Raw genomic sequence first — 16,169 nt, 5'->3', positions numbered from 1 at the left:
TCCTCTCTGCAGGGCAGCGGCCGCCAGCCCCCCCCCCTCGGGGCTGTTGGGGGGCCGGGGGAGCCCCCCCAGCCCCCCCCTCTCAGCCTCGCGCTTCTCGGGGGGGCCCCCAAATTCGGTGCCTTCAACGGCCCCGTCCTTCTCCCGCTCTGGGGGGGGGACACGGGCTGAGACCCCCCCGGGACACCCCAAAAACCACCCGGGACCCCCAAAAACCACCCGGGACACCCCAAAACCACCCGGGACCCCCCAAAAACCACCCAGAGACCCCCAAAAACCACCCGGGAACCCCCAAAACCACCCGGGACACCCCAAAAACCCACCCAGGACCCCCAAAAACCACCCGGGACCCCCAAAACCCACCCGGGACACCCCAAAAACCACCCAGGAACCCCCAGAACCCACCCGGGCCCCCCCCAAAACCACCAGGAACCCCCAAAACCCACCCGGGACACCCCAAAAACCACCCAGGACCCCCAAAAACCACCCAGGAGACCCCGAATCCCCCCAGGCAGCTCCTCCCCCCCCCCCCCAGCACCCCCCAAATCCCCTCCCCAAGACCCCCCAGCCCCCCCCCAGCCCCCCCCTCACCGTCCAGCCAGGGCAGCGGCTCCTTCAGGACCCCCCCCCCATTTTCGGAGGGGTCTCGGTAACTGCGGGGGGGGCAGGGGGGAGGGGGCTTCAGTCAGCAAAGAGACCCCAAAATCCCCCCCGGGTCTCCAGGGGCTCAGGAGGGGGGGCTGGGGGTCTCTGGGTGGGTTTTGGGGGTCTCTGGGTGTGTTTGGGGGGTCTCTGGGTGGGTTTTGGGGTCTCTGGGTGTGTTTGGGGGGTCTCTGGGTGGGTTTTTGGGTCTCTGGGTGGGTTTTTGGGGGTCTCTGGGTGGGTCTGGGGGGTCTCTGGGGTGCGGTTTGGGGGTCTCTGGGTGTGTTTGGGGGGGTCTCTGGGTGGGTTTTGGGGTCTCTGGGTGGGTTTTGGGGGTCTCTGGGTGGGTTTTTGGGGGTCTCTGGGGGTTTTTGGGGTCTCTGGGGGGTTTTTGGGGGTCTCTGGGTGTGGTTTGGGGGGTCTCTGGGTGCGGTTTGGGGTCTCTGGGTGGGTTTTTTTGGGGGTCTCTGGGTGGGTTTTGGGGTCTCTGGGTGTCTCTGGGTGGGTCTGGGGTCTGCACTCACTCCAGGTGGGTCTGGGGTCCGTGTCCCCCCCCAGCCCGCGCCGCCTTGGCCCGGTGGGCCCCCGGCAATTTTGAGGGACCCCGCGGTGTCACTGATGATGCTGCACCAGCTGGGGGAGGGGAGGGGGGCTTCAGGACCCCCGAAACTCCCCCCCAAAAAAAAAAAAAAAAAAAACCAAAACCACAGGACGCCCCAAAGCCCCCAAGACCCCCCCACAGGGACCCCCGACCCTCCCATCAGAATCCCTCAGACCCTCCCAGGAGCCCCCAAAAGCTCTCCTGGAACACCCAAACCCCCCCAACCCCCCCCCAAAACCCCCCGAGCCGCCCCCTCCTCACTTTTTCCTGTCGGAGACGCTCTGAGCCACCAGCTCGTAAATCTGGGCGCCGTTTTCCCAGCTGATGATGACGTAGAAAGCCTTGTGGTCTGCGGGGACGGGAAATTTGGGTGCTCAGGGGGCTCCCCCCGTGCTGGGCTCCCCCCCAAAAATCAGCCCGCGACCCCCAAAGCTGAGCCTCGAGCCCCGGCCCCCCCAACATCAGCCGCGCCCCCAAAATCCATCCCCGCATCCAAAATCCATCCCCTGCACCCCAAAATCCATCCCCGCATCCCAAAATCCACCCCCTGCGCACCCAAAATCCACCCCAGGACCCCCAAAACGACTCCAGGACCCCCCAAAATGACTCCAGAACTCCCCAAAACGACTCCAGGACTCCCCCAAAACGATCCCAGGACCCCCCAAAACGACCCCAGGACTCCCCAAAACGACCCCAAGACCCCCCAAAACGACCCCCAAGACTCCCAAAACGACTCCAGGACCCCCCAAAACGACTCCAGGACTCCAAAACGACCTCAGGACCCCCCAAAACGACTCCAGGACCCCCCAAAACGACCCCAGGACTCCCAAAACGACTCCAGGACCCCCCCAAAACGACCTCAGGACTCCCCCCAAACGACTCCAGGGACCCCCCAAAACGACTCCAGGACTCCCAAAACGACTCCAGGACTGCCCAAAACGACCCCAGGACTCCCCAAAACGACCCCAGGACTTCCCAAACGACCCCAGGACTCCCCAAAACGACTCCAGGACCCCCCCAAACGACCCCAAGACTCCCCCAAACGACTCCAGGACCCCCCAAACGACTCCAGGACTCCCAAAACGACCCCCAGACCCCCCCAAAACGACTCCAGGACTCCCCAAACGACCTCAGGACCCCCCCAAAACGACCCCAGGACTCCCCAAAACGACTCCAGGACTCCCCAAAACGACCCAGGACTCCCCAAACGACCTCAGGACCCCCCCAAAACGACCCCAGGACTCCCCAAAACGACTCAGAACTCCCCCAAAACGACCTCAGGACCCCCAGAACGACTCCAGGGACTCCCAGAACGACCCCAGGACCCCCCAAACGACTCCAGGACCCCCCCCAAACGACGCCAGGACCCCCCCCAAGGCGCGTCCCCGGACCTGTGGCCACCTCGCGGGTCATGGCGGAGCGCAGCCGGATCACCGGGCTCAGCATTTGTTTGCCATCGGGGGCCGGGGCGAGCGCGCGGCTGTGGCAGCGCAGCACCAGCCGCTCCTCCTGCCGCTGCAGCAGCACCAGCAGATCGTCCAGCAGCAGCACCTGCACCTCTGCGGGGGTCGGGAGGGGGGGAGGAGGTGGGTAAGGGGCTGGCGGGACCCCCCAAACCCACCCACCCACCCCCCCCAGGAACGGTGCTCACCCACAGCCTTGTCGCGGGTGACGCGCCAGGTGAGGGGCCCCTCGTGCACCAGGGTGCGCTTGGTGATGTCGGTGTTCTGGGGGGGTTTTGGGGGGGTTTTGGGGGGCGGAGGGATCAGGGAGGGGAGCTCGGGGGTTTTGGGGGGGTTTTGGGGGGGTTTTGGGGGCCGGAGGGATCAGGGAGGGGAGCTCCGGGGGTTTTGGGGGGTTTTGGGGGCCGGAGGGATCAGGGAGGGGAGCTCCGGGGGTTTTGGGGGGGTTTTGGGGGCCGGAGGATCAGGGAGGGGAGCTCCGGGGATTTTGGGGAGGTTTTGGGGGGGTTTTGGGGGCCGAGGGATCAGGGAGGGGAGCTCCGGGGGTTTTGGGGGGGTTTTGGGGAGGTTTTGGGGGGGTTTTGGGGGCCGGAGGGATCAGGGGAGGGGAGCTCCGGGGGATTTGGGGGGGTTTTGGGAGGGTTTTGGGGGGTTTTGGGGCCGGAGGGATCAGGGAGGGGAGCTCGGGGGTTTTGGGGGCGTTTTGGGGGCCGGAGGGATCAGGGAGGGGAGCTCGGGGGGTTTTGGGGGGTTTTGGGGGGGTTTTGGGGGCCGGAGGGATCAGGGAGGGGAGCTCCGGGGGATTTGGGGAAATGTTGGGGGGCACGGGGAACAGGATTTGTGGGGGGTCTGGGGGCGGTCAGAGCGGGGGTCTGGGGGGGTCAGGGGGATTTGTGACGGTTGGGGGGGAGCCGGGCTGTGCGTTCGGGGGTCCTGGGACCCCCCCTCACCCTGAACTCGCTGAGCCAGGGGGTCCGTGCTCTGCTTCACGTTGGAGAGGTCGAGGCGCCGCTGGTAATCCTTGAGCTTCTGCGGGGGCACGGGGGGGGGTTTTGGGGCATCCTCGGGGGGCTTTGGGGGTCCCAAGAGGTCTGGGAGAACGGGACGGGACGGGGGGAGGATTTTGGGATTCCTCAGAGGGAGAATTCGGGATGCCGCCGGGAATTCGGGAGGATTTTGGCACCGAACCGGGGCGGGGTCCCACGGGAGGATTGGGGGGGGTCCTGGAGGGTCCCAAAGGGTTTGCGGGAAGCACGGGGGGGGGGTCTCTGGGGGGTTCCCAGGGATGATTTGGGGCTCCTCGAATTGAGGATGACCCGCGGCGCTGGCGCCCCCTGCGGGTCAGGCGAGCATTGCGGGCGGGATTTTGGGGGCGTTCCGGGGGGGTCCCGGGGGGGTTTCGGGAGGGTCCTACCATGAGGTTCTCCATGTCGCGGACCTCCTGGTTCACGTGGTTGAGGATGTGGCGGCAGCACTCGGCCGCCTGCTCCACCTTGGCCCGCTCGGCCGCAGCCTCTGAGGGGTGCGGTGGGGGCATCGTCAGGGCCACAAGGGGCTGCGCCGGGGCTCAGGTGGGTTTTTGGGGTTCTGGGGGGGCCCTCACCTGTGCATTTTGGTGATGCTGAGCAGCAGCAGGGGGTACTTGGTGAGGCGCTGCATCTCGGTGGGGATGATGTCCTTGAGCTGCAGCCGGCGGCAGCGGGGGCGGCTCTCTGCCTCCTGCGGGACCCGCACCCAGCTCTTGGGGGGTGGTCCCGACACGTTTGGGACACCCGGGAAGTGCTTTGGGGTGTCCCAGGGGGTGCTTTTGGGGTATGTGGGTGAACTTGTTAAACCTCGTGTCCTTGAGCCCCCCCCCCCCCTCCCCGAACCTCCCAAATTTTTTTTTCTGTACAATTTTTTGGGGTGCTCGGAGTCCGTTTCTGGGGCATTTCTGGGGGTCCCGGAGGTGTTTTCGGGGTGTCCTGGGGTGTTTTTGGGGGGTACCTGAATGAACTGGTTGAACCTGGTGTCCTTCCTCTGCTTGGCCTTGAGCTGCTCCAGGGCGAAGCTCTGGCGGCTGCAGAACCGGCCGAGATCTTCTGGAACCAGCTGCCCTCGGTGCCCTCGAACTGCGGGGAGGGGGGCGCAAAGGGACCCCCAAAATCCCGGGGCGACACCGAAACGCTCGGGTGAGACCCCAAGATCATCGGGGGACCCCCACGTGTGAGAGCCACCCTAAAAATCACAGGTGGGACCCCAGACTCCAACGCGGAGACCCCCCCCCGCACTCCCATGATCCCCCCCCCCATTTCCACGCTGGGACCCCCCAAAAACCTCCCGAGTCTCCTCCAAGACCCCCCCCCCGAGCAGCAGCGCATTGCTGATCTCGGACATGGCAGACCCCAGACCCCTCCAGGGACCCCCCCCCCGTTTCCCCAGGATCCCCCCAGCCCCCCCCAGAGCCCCCCAGAGCCCCCAGACCCACCCTGGCCAGCAGCACATCCCAATCTCGGCGATGATGAAGCCGCTCTCCTCCCGCAGCTTCTTGAGGCTGTCGAGGAACACGGCTGCGACAGGACAGGGGGGGGGTCGTACCCCACCTCAAAAAAAAACCCCCAAAACCCCCCCAAAACCCCCCCAGGGGACTCCCCGGGACCTCACTGTGAACTTCCACGAGGTCCTCGAGGCTCGGGAAGATGGTGGAGAGCTCCTGCTCGTCGAAGAAGCCGTCCCGGAGCATGGGCTGGTAGAAGAGCTCCAGCAGCACCCGCAGGCATCCGCACGTGGGCGTGCTCCGTCAGGAACAGCTCTGCAAAAAACGGGGGGGGGGTCTGGGGTCTTTGGGGGGGGTCCTCAGGGGTGTCCGGAGGGGCTCAGAGGGATTTGGGGGCGGGGGGGTTCAGGCAGCTCCGGCAGAACCCGGAGGGAGTGCGCGTGTTCTGTGAGGATCGGGGTGGGGGTCTCGGGGGTCCTGAGGGATTTGAGGGCACCTGGAGGGGCTTTGGGGGCGCTCCTGAGAGGGTCTGGCGGAGAATCGGGGAGCTCCAGCAGCTCCGGGGGAGGGGAGAATTTGGGGGGGGTTCCCCAGCCTTGACATTTCAGTCCCAATTTCGGGGTTCCCCCTCCCCACCTTCCTCACCGCGATTACGAGCAGGGGCGATTTTTTTTTTTTTGGGGAGGGGGTCGTGCGGTTCCGGGTGTTCCGGAGAGGCGGGGCTGTCGGGGACGGTTTCTGGGGGGTTCGGGGTGTGTGTTTTTTTTTTTGGGGTGCCGCTCACCGTTGATGACCTCCTGGCGCCGCACCTCGCGCTGGGGCAGCCTGAGGAGGGCGGCGGGGTCGGCGAGCTCCCGCCAGGCCGGCGGCTCCTGCTCCAGCTCCGGCTCCAGGCGCGGCACAGCCTCCTCAGGCTGCCGAGGCAGAAAGGGCGGGGGGTCTCTCCTCCCCCGGGCCCCCCCGGCTCCAGGCTGGGCCGGCAGAAACGGCTCGGGGTCAAGGATATGGTGAGGAGAGACCCCCACCCCAAAATCGCCAAGGGTTTATGTCCTGGAGAGACCCCTCCCACTAAAACCCCCCCCCCCGGGGATCATCCTGCAGTGAAACCCCCCCCCCCCACCTAAAAATCCCCAAATTGAGGGGGGGGGGAGGGGGGGGGGTCTCACCCTGAGGCCTGGGGGCGCCTCACCCCAAATCCCAAACTGGGGGCAAGGTGGGGTGGGGGGGGGTTAACACCAATCCCGGGTTTGCTTCCCCCCCCTCCACCCCCAAACTGGGGAGGGGGCTCCTCCTCCCCACGCCCCTCCCCCCCCCCAGACCTACGTTGGGGGGGGGTCCCTGCAGGTCGACGTTGCTGCGGGAGCGGGGGGGGGGCTGGCGCCCCCCGCCCCCCATTTTTTGGGAGCGGCGTCGCTCGGCACCCGGAGGCTCTCAGAGCGCCCCAATCTCCCGGGAATCCTGGGGGGGGGGTGGGGGGGGGGGGGGAGCCCAAAAAAGCCAAAAAAAAAACGGGGGGGAGGGGGCACGGACGGGACGAGGACGGACACGGAAAAGGGGAGGGGGCGGCATGCAAAAGAAAAGGGGGGGGGGGGAGAGGGTCAGTGATTTTTAGGGGGAGGGGGCGTCCATGCAGGGGTGGGGGGAGTACTTAGCTGGGTAATTTGGGGTGGGGGCAACGCCGAGCCCCCCCCCGGGGTCATGCAAGGAGGGGGGGGGGGGGTCACCAACCTGAGGCGGCGTCTGGGGAGAGAATTCATTTGGGGAGGGGTCCCGGCTCCCAAAATCACCCAGGGAGGGATGATTTGATGCACGGTTAATTGAATTCGGGAGGGGGGCGGTGAGGAAGCAGCTGCGGGGGGGTCCCAGCTCCCGGCAGGGTTAATTTGGGGAGGGGTCTCAGCTCCCGGCAGGGTTAATTTGGGAGGGTCCCAGCTCCCGGCAGGGTTAATTTGGGTGGGGGGTCTCAGCTCCCGGCAGGGTTAATTTGGGGAGGGGTCCCAGCTCCCGATAGCCTTGGCAGGGTTAATTTGGGGAGGGGTCTCAGCTCCCGGCAGGGTTAATTTGGGGAGGGGGGTAATTAGGGAGGGTTACATGGGGGGGGGGACACAACCCTAAATTGGGGAGGGTCTCACCCACCTCTCGCTCTCAGCCCCCTCCTCCACCGGGTGCTGCTCTCCGGGGGGGGGCTTCCGGGGGGAGATCCCCCAATTCCAGGGGTCCCGGGGGGTCTGTCCTGCATAGAACGGGGGGGGGGGAGGGGGGGGTTTAGGGGGAGGGGGCGCAGGAATGAAACACCCCCCTCCCAAAAAAAAAAAAAAAAAAAAAAATAAAATCCCCCCCCCTCACCTGCGTCAGCCTCAGCGCTGTCCCCCGCCTGGGGGGGGCAACGGAGACCCCCTGGCCTGGGGGGGGGTCGGGGGTCCCTGCTGCGCCCCCCCCGGCGCGGGGGGGGCGGGAAGACCCCCCCTCAACACGCTCAGCCCCCCCTCGGGCCCCTCCGCTCGGGGTGCGAGGGCTTTTCGGCTGGGGGGGAGGGAGGGGGGGGGTTCAGGGGGGAGCCCCCCCAGGGCTCCCCCCCCAAAAATCCCCCCAAAAACTGGGGGAGCTCGCGTTTAGAAGGGGCATTTTGGAGGGTTTAATGGGGTGGGGGTCCCATGGGGGAGGCCCCAGGGATAAATGGGGGGGGGGTCTGGGGGTACCTTCGCCCTCGGGGCCTTTGCTTTGCCTGAAATCAGCACCTGCGAAACAAAACGTGGGGAGGGGCGCCTGAGAGGGAGGGGGGGGTCCCCGCGGAAGGTTGGGGAGGGGTCTCCCCCCCTCGTAGCCCCCCCCCACTCACTGTGGGCGTCGCGACCCCAAAGCGCAGGCCCCGGGGAGGCTGAACCCCTTCCGGGCCTTTCCCTGGGGCTCCTTCCCGGAAATCTGTGGGAAAAGGGGGGGGGGTCAGGAGGGGTCTGGGGGTGTTTTGGGGGTGGGCAGGGGTGGGGGGGGGGTCTCACCTTTTTCCGGAAAAAGTTGGATTTGGATTTCTTGGCGTCGCCCCCCCTTGTGTTCGGATTGCCCAGGAATTTCATGTAGGTGATGATGGCGCCGAAGATGACGAGCTGGGGAGGGGGCTCTGGGTGAGCGCTGATCTGGGGGGGGTCCTGGGGGTGCCCCAAAACCCACCTGAGACCCCTCGGGTGCTCCCAGCCCCCCTCCCCCGAGACCCCTCCCCTCACCTTTTTTCCTCGTCAGAAGAGATGGTGAGGCTGCGGAGGGAGAGGAGGGTGAGCCCCGAATTCCATCTGAGACCCCCCCCCCCCCCACAAATCCCACCCGAGACCCCCAAATCCTCCCTGGGACCCCCCCGCCCCTAAATCCCACCTGAGGCCGCTCCCAAGCCACGTATTTGGGGAGCTTAGAGGAACTCGGGGAAGAGTTATGCGATTTTGGGGGTTGGTTCCATGGATTGGGGGGGGACTCACGCGGATTCGGGGGGGTTTCACAGGGATTTGGGGGGGGTTTCACAAGGATTTGGGGGGACTCACGCGGATTTGGGGGGGTTTCACAGGGATTTGGGGGGGTTTCACAAGGATTTGGGGGGGGACTCACGCGGATTTGGGGGGGTTTCACGTGGATTTCGGGGGGTTTCACAAGGATTTTGGGGGGTTTCACAGGGATTTGGGGGGTTTCAGGCGGATTTGGGGGGGTTTCAGGCGGATTCGGGGGTTGGTTCCATGGATTTGGGGGATTTCAGGCGGATTTGGGGGGGGGTTTCACAGGGATTTTGGGGGGGTCTCACGCGGATTTGGGGGGTTTCAGGGGGATTTGGGGGGTTTCACGCGGATTTGGGGGGGGGTTTCACAGGGATTTTGGGGGGTCTCGCGGATTTGGGGGGGTTTCACAGGGATTTTGGGGGGTCTCACGCGGATTTGGGGGGGTTTCACAGGGATTTTGGGGGGTCTCACGCGGATTTGGGGGGGTTTCACAGGGATTTTGGGGGGTCTCACGCGGATTTGGGGGGCAGCGCGTGGGCTCGGGGAGGAACGCACGGCTTTGGGGCGGAATGACGCCAATTTAAATAACGCTAATTTAAATAACGCTAATTTAAATAACGCTAATTTAAATAACCCTAATTTAAATAACGCCAATTTAAATAACGCCAATTTAGGAGAAGCGCCCCGGCTCGGGGGCGGCCCCGTGGGTTTGGGGGCGTTCCGTGGCGGCTTTTGGGGCGGAACCCCCGAGCGTTTGGGAAGATCCCCGGATCCCCCCCCCCTGCATTCCGGGGGTCCCCCCGTGGGGTTCCCCCCCCTGTCCCCACTCACTGCATCTCCTCCAGCCGGGCCAGGAGCTGCTCCGCCAGCTGCTTCTCCCTGGATTCGCATCCCGAGGGATCGCGGGCCCGGCTGCTCTCCAGCTCCGACAGCTCCTGCTCCCCCGGCGTCATCCCCATCAACCGCTTCGACCTGCGAGGGGGTCACCGAGCGTTCGGACCCCCGACCCCCTCCCCAAATTAACCCCCGACGCCCCCACTCAGGACCTGAAGTCTTCCAGCTGCCGGGAAATCTCCGGCTCCTGGAAATTCTGGATGTCCTGCAGGAATCGCCGCTGGGTCTCCTCGGAGAGCAGCTCCGGGCGGGTCCGTTCTGAGGGGTGGGGGTGGAGGTGGAGACCCCTCCCCACTCAGCAGCCCCCCTCGCGAGGGATTTTGGGGGGGGTCCCCAAAGCCCCCCCCCCCCTCCCCAGCTCTGGGAGCTCGGGCAGTTTCCGGCCCCGGCCGCGTTTCCGGCAGAGTTTCCGGCAGGGTTGGTTGGGGAGGATGGGGTGGGGTGGGGCTGGGGGGGCCCCCCCCCCCCAAAAAAAGAGGAGGGGGTGGGGGGCGCCACCCGCCGAGGTGTCACTCACCCAGTTCAAACTGGACATGGTGTGGGATGGGCACCCGCAGGAGCTGTCAGAGCAGGGTGGGCTGTCAGGATTTTGGGGACCATTCTTGAGGTGGGGAGGGGTCTGGGGGTGGGTGGGGGGGGGTCTCTCACCCCCGCCTTGTCCAGGAACAAGTGGCAGAATTCCAGGAATTGCTTCCTGCCCTCCTTGGGGTTCATCCTCCGCATCATGTCCACGTGCAGGTAGCAGAGCTGGGAGGGGGAAATGGGGTGACCCCCCCCCCAAAAAAATCCAACTCCCCCCCCCCCCCCCCCCCCGCCCGAACATTCCCCCCTCCTCTATTTTACCTCAGCTCCAGCCCCTGCCAGCGGGGAGGGGGGAACAGAGACAAAAAAAGTTACTCCCAGGGGAAGTTTCACCCCCAGGTTTCACTCCCCACCCCCTCCTCAGATTTTGGGGGGTCTCGGGGGGGGTCTGGGAACCCCCTCCCCATCTCACCACGGGGCAGGAGTCGAACTGGAGCACGACGTGCTGCAGGAAGGCCATGAGGGACAGCGGGTGCTGCCGCAGCAGCTCCAGGCTCTGGAATTGGCTGTTCTGCTCCTCGGGGGTCTGGGCAGGGGGCGCGGGGTCAGGATTTGGGGTGGGGGTCTGGGGGGGGGCCAGCGGGGGATGCCCCCCAGGGACCCCTGCCCGCACTCACGGGCTCGATGTCGTTCTCGAAGTCCTCGTCCTCAGCGCCGATGATGGCAGCGGCCGCGGGGCCGCGGGCACCCGCGCAGGGGGGCTTGGGGGCCAAGGGAGGAGGATTTGGGGGGCGCTGGGGGGGGGTTGGTGGGGTCCCTCAGACCCACCGGGACACCCTGAGACCCCCAGGACCCCCAGGACCCCCAGGACCCCCCAATCCCGAGATCCCCCCGACACCCGGGACTCCCCAGATCCCCAAGGCTGAGACCCCAGGACCCCTGAAACCCCCAGGACCCCCCCGAAACCCCCAGGACCCCCCCGAAACCCCCAGGACCCCTGAAACCCCCAGGACCCCCGAAACTCCCAGGACCCCTGAAACCCCCAGGACCCCCCCGAAACTCCCAGGACCCCCGAAACTCCCAGGACCCCCCCGAAACCCCCAGGACCCCCGAAACCCCCAGGACCCCTGAAACTCCCAGGACCCCCGAGACCCCCGGGACCCCCAAATGCCTGAGATCCTGGGATCCCCGAAACTTCTGATTTTGGGACCCCCGGGACTCGAACACCGCGCACCCCTGAGCCCCCCAAAACCGCGGGGTCCCCGAGGCCCTGCGACCCTCGGGACCCCCCATGACCGCGGGATCTCGGGGGATCTCCGGACCCCTCCCCAGGAGTGGGGGGGCACCGCTCACCCCATTAAAACCCTCCTCCGGCTCCATCCTCCTCGCGGGGGGGCTCGTCCTGTGAGGAGTTTGGTGGGGGTCTCAGGATTTTGGGGAGGGGGGGGGGGGAAGGTGGTCTCAGGAGCTGGGGGTGTTTCTCCGCTCCCCCCCCCTCCCACCCCCCCAACCCCCGGGGTTCTGGGGAGGGGTCGCGAGTGGGGAGGGGGCGGCGGCTCCGGTGCCGCACAAAGGGCCCCATTCAGAACGGGGCGGGGCGAGGGGGGGGGGGGGGCCAGGGCGGACCCCCCCCCAAAAAAAAAACCCCTTTGGGATGGGGGGGGGGGAGACACGTGGGAATTCGGGGGGGGGGGCGAAGGGGAACTTGGGGGCGCTTTGGGGGGGTCGGGGGGGAGTTTGGGGATGACCCAGCGGACCCCCGCCCCACTCCCCCCCCCCGTACCTGTTTCCGCGCTGGAGAAGCGATCCAGGAAATGGAGGGGGCGGGGCCCGGCAGGGGGCGGGGCCCGGCAGGGGGCGGGGCCCGGCAGGGGGCGGGGCCAGGGCGGTGTTTTGGGGGAGGGGAAAAGGGAAAAGGGCGGGGCCGGAACTTCCTGCCGGAAGTGAGGTGGGGCCGGGGGGGGTCCCCGGCGACCCACGGGACCCCCGGGCTGTGACCCAAACACGGGCTGTGACCCACGGAACCGACCACGGAACCGAACCCCGGGCTGTGAAACACGGAACCGACCACGGAACCGAACCCCGGGCTGTGACCCAAACACGGGCTGTGACCCACGGAACCGAACCCCGGGGTGTGAAACACGGAACCGACCATGGAACCGAACCCCGGGGTGTGAAACACGGAACCGAACCCCGGGCTGTGACCCAAACACGGGGTGTGAAACAGGGAACCGACCCACGGGGTGTGACCCACGGAACCGACCACGGACCCGACCCCCGGGGTGTGAAACACGGAACCGAACCCCGGGGTGTGAAACACGGGGTGCGACCCACGGAAGCCCCCCCCGGGGAATCCCCCCAGGTGACACGCAGACCCCGACCCCCCCCCCACGGGCTGTGGCCCCCAGACCCATCTCAACGCGCCCCCCCCGACTCCAGTGCCAGAAATGGCCGCGACTTCGGGACCCCTGAGACCACCGGGAAACCCCCAGACCCAAACCGTGACACCCCCGGAGCCCTGAAATGCCCAAACCCAAATGGTGACACTGAGACCCCAGACTCAAATCCCAATACCCCCACACCGACCCTCCATTCCCCAAGCCCCCTCCGAGCCCTCCCCTGAGGTGCCGGGGGATTTGGGGCGGGCCGCCCCCATTTCCCTCCCCTCGGGGCACTGGGGCGAATCTCCTGCAGGGCCTGGGCGGACACAGCTGATGGCGGCTGCTCCCCAAGTCCGGGGGGCTCCCCCAAAACAGGGGGTCCCGAGCCCCCTCCTCATCTTCTGCCTCCTCCTCCTTCTCCCAGGTATCGCTGGGGGGGGGGGCGGTGGGGCTGGGTACTGGTGGGTCTGGGGGTTTCCGGGGTTCAGTTTGGGTCTGGGGGGGTTTTCGGGGTTCTGGGGTGTTGGGGTTGGGTCTGGGGGGGTTTCAAGGGTTGAGTTTGGGTCTGGGGTGGGGGTTAAGGGGTTCTAGGGTGCCGGGGTTCGGGTCCGGGGGGGTCTCAGGGAGACCTTGAACGACGATCGCATTTCCGGGCCCTCGGGTTTTGGTGTTTCAGGATTTCTGGGGTCTCTGGGTTTGGGGGTATTGGGGGTCCCACCTGTGCCCACCCCTCACGGATCCCCAGTGCCTGTTAGCCACGCCCATGGGGACCCCTGAACCCGGCAGGGGGGCTCTAGGGGACCCCAAAACCATCGGGTGCTTCCCCCCAAGCCACCTGTGCCAGCGTGTCCCCTGGGAGCCCCCCGCCCTCGCCGCGGAGCTTCCTGTCACCAGCGAGAACTGAAACTGGGGGGGCGGCGCCGGGGGGACCCCCCCGTGCCACCTGCAGGGTCCCTGTGTGAGACCCCCGCCCATTGGGGATGCAGTGATCCCCTGTGTGAGACCCCCACCCACGGGGGATGCAGTGATCCCCTGTGTGAGACCCCCACCCATTGGGGATGCAGTGATCTCCTGTGTGAGACCCCCACCCATTGGGGATGCAGTGATCTGTGTGAGACCCCCACCCATTGGGGATGCAGTGATCCCCTGTGTGAGACCCCCACCCATTGGGGATGCAGTGATCCCCTGTGTGAGACCCCCACCCACGGGGGATGCAGTGATCCCCTGTGTGAGACCCCCACCCACGGGGGATGCAGTGATCCCCTGTGTGAGACCCCCACCCATTGGGGATGCAGTGATCCCTTGTGTGAGACCCCCACCCACGGGGGATGCAGTGATCCCCTGTGTGAGACCCCCACTCACGGGGGATGCAGTGATCCCCTGTGTGAGACCCCCACCCACGGGGGATGCAGTGATCCCCTGTGTGAGACCCCCACTCACTGGGGATGCAGTGATCCCCTGTGTGAGACCCCCACCCACGGGGGATGCAGTGATCCCCTGTGTGAGACCCCCACCCACGGGGGATGCAGTGATCCCCTGTGTGAGACCCCCACTCACGGGGGATGCAGTGATCCCCTGTGTGAGACCCCCACCCACGGGGGATGCAGTGATCCCCTGTGTGAGACCCCCACCCACGGGGGATGCAGTGATCCCCTGTGTGAGACCCCCACCCACGGGGGTCCCTGATCTCCAGTGTCCCCCCAGCACGGTCACTGCCCCTCGATGACCCCCCCATTGTCCCTCACGGCTTCCTCAGGTGAGACCCCCATCCGTGGCGATCCCTGCAGGGTCACTGCCCCCCGTTGTCCCCGCACAGGTTCCAGGTGCCACAGCCCCAGCCCCAGCTCCCCCTCGATGTCCCTCTCAGAAACCCTGGCCGTGAGCAGCAGCCCTGCCTCCGGCCGCTCCTGCGGCTCCTCGGGCAGGCTCCGCGTGCTGCCCGTCCCCACCTCCGTCTCCGGAGCTCCCGGGAAGCGCCTGAGCCTCGAGTGCCGCTTCGAGGCACCGCAGGACGCCGAGGTCACCTGGCTGCAGGTGTGTCCCCGGGACTACCGCGGGGACAGCTGGAGCTGCAGGTGGCCGGAGGAGGTGACGGTCGAGGGCGGGGGTCGCCAGATAGTTCAGAACCGGAATCTTTCCACGCTGAGCTTCCAGCACCTGCAGCACAACCACAGCGGGCTCTACTTCTGCCGGGTGCAGTCCCACAAGGCGTTCGGGCAGTCCTGCGGGACCTTCGTGAGGGTCATCGGTGAGTGCGGGGGCGTCTCTCGGGGATTCCGGGCAAGTTTTGGGGGGTCCGGCTGACACACCCGGTCCGGCAGAGCCCGTGCCGCTGCCGTTCCTGCAGCTGGACGACGCCACCAAGAACAGGATCCTGACGGCGCAGGGGGTGCTGCTGCTGCTCTGCGCTGCGGGGCCAGGGCTGCTGCTGCTCTTCAGGGTGAGCGGGGGGCAAGGGAGGGGACCCCCGCCCTTCATTCCGCTCCCGACATCCCCAATTCCTCCTGGGTACCCCATAAATCCCCGCCCAGGTACCCCTCAACGCCCCCTGCCACCCTGAATTCCCCTCCCGACAACCCCAATTCCTCCTGGGTACCCCATAAATCCCCGCCCAGGTACCCCTAAACGCCCCCTGCCACCCTTAATTCCGCTCCCGACATCCCCAATTCCTCCTGGGTACCCCATAAATCCCCGCCCAGGTACCCCTAAACGCCCCCTGCCACCCTTAATTCCGCTCCCGACAACCCCAATTCCTCCTGGGTACCCCATAAATCCCCGCCCAGATACCCCTAAACGCCCCCTGCCACCCTTAATTCCCCCCTGGCGACCCCAATTCCTCCTGGGTACCCCATAAATCCCCGCCCAGGTACCCCTAAACGCCCCCTGCCACCCTTAATTCCCCCCTGGCGACCCCCAGGTCCCCTGGAATCCCTCCCCAATCCCCCCCAGGTGTTCCCCAAACCCCCCCCGTGCCTCTGTTTTTTCCTTTCCCTCCCCCATTTCCAGAAGCGCTGGGCCAACGAGCGTCTCCTCCAGCCGAAGAAAATCTCCTTCGAGGAGGAAAACCTTTACGAGGTGACCTGGGGGAGGAAGGCCCCTGAGCCCCCCCCCAAAAAAGGGGCTGGGGGTTGTTGTGTCCAAACCAAAACCCCCCACCCCAATTTCCCTTTCCACAGGGGCTGAACCTGGACGAGTGCTCCATGTACGAGGACATTTCCCGGGGGGTCCAACCCACCTACCAGGACGTGGGGACCCCCCTTGCCGCCGACGGTCTCCTGGAGAAGCCTTAAAAAGAGACCCCCGAAATGAGGGTGGGGGTCCCCGAAACCCCTGCGTGCCCCCCACCCCACAAAGGCTTTGCTTCGGTAACTCAAGGCTGCGCTCATTGCCCCCATCCCAAAATCAAGCCGTGGTCATGGGGGACTCCTCCCTCATCTGGAGCTGATTAGTTGCTAATAAATTAAAAAAAAAAATCATTAACGGATCTTTAATGAGTTGTGAATAAACGAGACCTCCATTCCCCCCGTTATCCCAAATTCCCCTCCCATACTCCTCACAGTTTCCCCCTATTTTGTGCCGTTATCCCCGGTTTTCCCCATTATCCAAGGTTTCCTGCATTTTATTCTGTTTTCCTCCATTATCTCCAAGTCCTCTGTTCTACCCCATTCTCCTCTTTCTCCACCATTTTCCCTATTTTCCGTCAATTTTCTA

At 65.9% G+C, this 16,169-nt stretch overlaps 2 protein-coding genes across 2 annotated transcripts in view; one reads left to right on the top strand and one right to left on the bottom strand.

Moving 5' to 3' along the window:
• ARHGEF1 (Rho guanine nucleotide exchange factor 1) overlaps positions 1-11,932 on the bottom strand; it is a 16,170-nt gene extending 4,238 nt beyond the window's left edge. Inside the window, 36 exon segments of the mRNA XM_088155335.1 lie at positions 3-149; positions 592-668; positions 1,179-1,237; positions 1,239-1,275; positions 1,505-1,592; positions 2,635-2,802; positions 2,895-2,970; positions 3,657-3,671; positions 3,673-3,735; positions 4,121-4,228; positions 4,318-4,425; positions 4,693-4,778; positions 4,781-4,817; positions 5,174-5,193; positions 5,196-5,255; positions 5,350-5,461; positions 5,463-5,497; positions 5,967-6,113; positions 6,116-6,153; positions 7,319-7,372; positions 7,374-7,415; positions 7,533-7,660; positions 7,662-7,705; positions 7,882-7,920; positions 8,022-8,046; positions 8,048-8,104; positions 8,182-8,311; positions 8,404-8,433; positions 9,493-9,633; positions 9,708-9,813; positions 10,073-10,115; positions 10,204-10,302; positions 10,550-10,663; positions 10,755-10,838; positions 11,431-11,479; positions 11,861-11,932. Coding sequence (XP_088011461.1) covers positions 3-149; positions 592-668; positions 1,179-1,237; positions 1,239-1,275; positions 1,505-1,592; positions 2,635-2,802; positions 2,895-2,970; positions 3,657-3,671; positions 3,673-3,735; positions 4,121-4,228; positions 4,318-4,425; positions 4,693-4,778; positions 4,781-4,817; positions 5,174-5,193; positions 5,196-5,255; positions 5,350-5,461; positions 5,463-5,497; positions 5,967-6,113; positions 6,116-6,153; positions 7,319-7,372; positions 7,374-7,415; positions 7,533-7,660; positions 7,662-7,705; positions 7,882-7,920; positions 8,022-8,046; positions 8,048-8,104; positions 8,182-8,311; positions 8,404-8,433; positions 9,493-9,633; positions 9,708-9,813; positions 10,073-10,115; positions 10,204-10,302; positions 10,550-10,663; positions 10,755-10,838; positions 11,431-11,457 — 2,644 coding nt within the window. The 5' untranslated portion in view covers positions 11,458-11,479; positions 11,861-11,932.
• A 534-nt stretch (positions 11,933-12,466) lies between these two features.
• On the top strand, positions 12,467-15,938 carry CD79A (CD79a molecule). Its single transcript, XM_088155333.1, has 5 exons — positions 12,467-12,882; positions 14,275-14,706; positions 14,780-14,898; positions 15,465-15,533; positions 15,635-15,938. Exons 1-5 carry the CDS (start codon positions 12,615-12,617, stop codon positions 15,746-15,748), a joined length of 1,002 nt encoding a protein of 333 aa, XP_088011459.1. The 5' UTR covers positions 12,467-12,614; the 3' UTR covers positions 15,749-15,938.
• The last annotated feature ends 231 nt before the right edge of the window (positions 15,939-16,169 follow it).

Source organism: Sturnus vulgaris, chromosome 37 (assembly GCF_052056855.1).
Source record: "Sturnus vulgaris isolate bStuVul1 chromosome 37, bStuVul1.hap1, whole genome shotgun sequence".
NCBI classification, from domain to species: domain Eukaryota; kingdom Metazoa; phylum Chordata; class Aves; order Passeriformes; family Sturnidae; genus Sturnus; species Sturnus vulgaris.
This window is presented reverse-complemented; position numbering and strand designations above follow the sequence as displayed.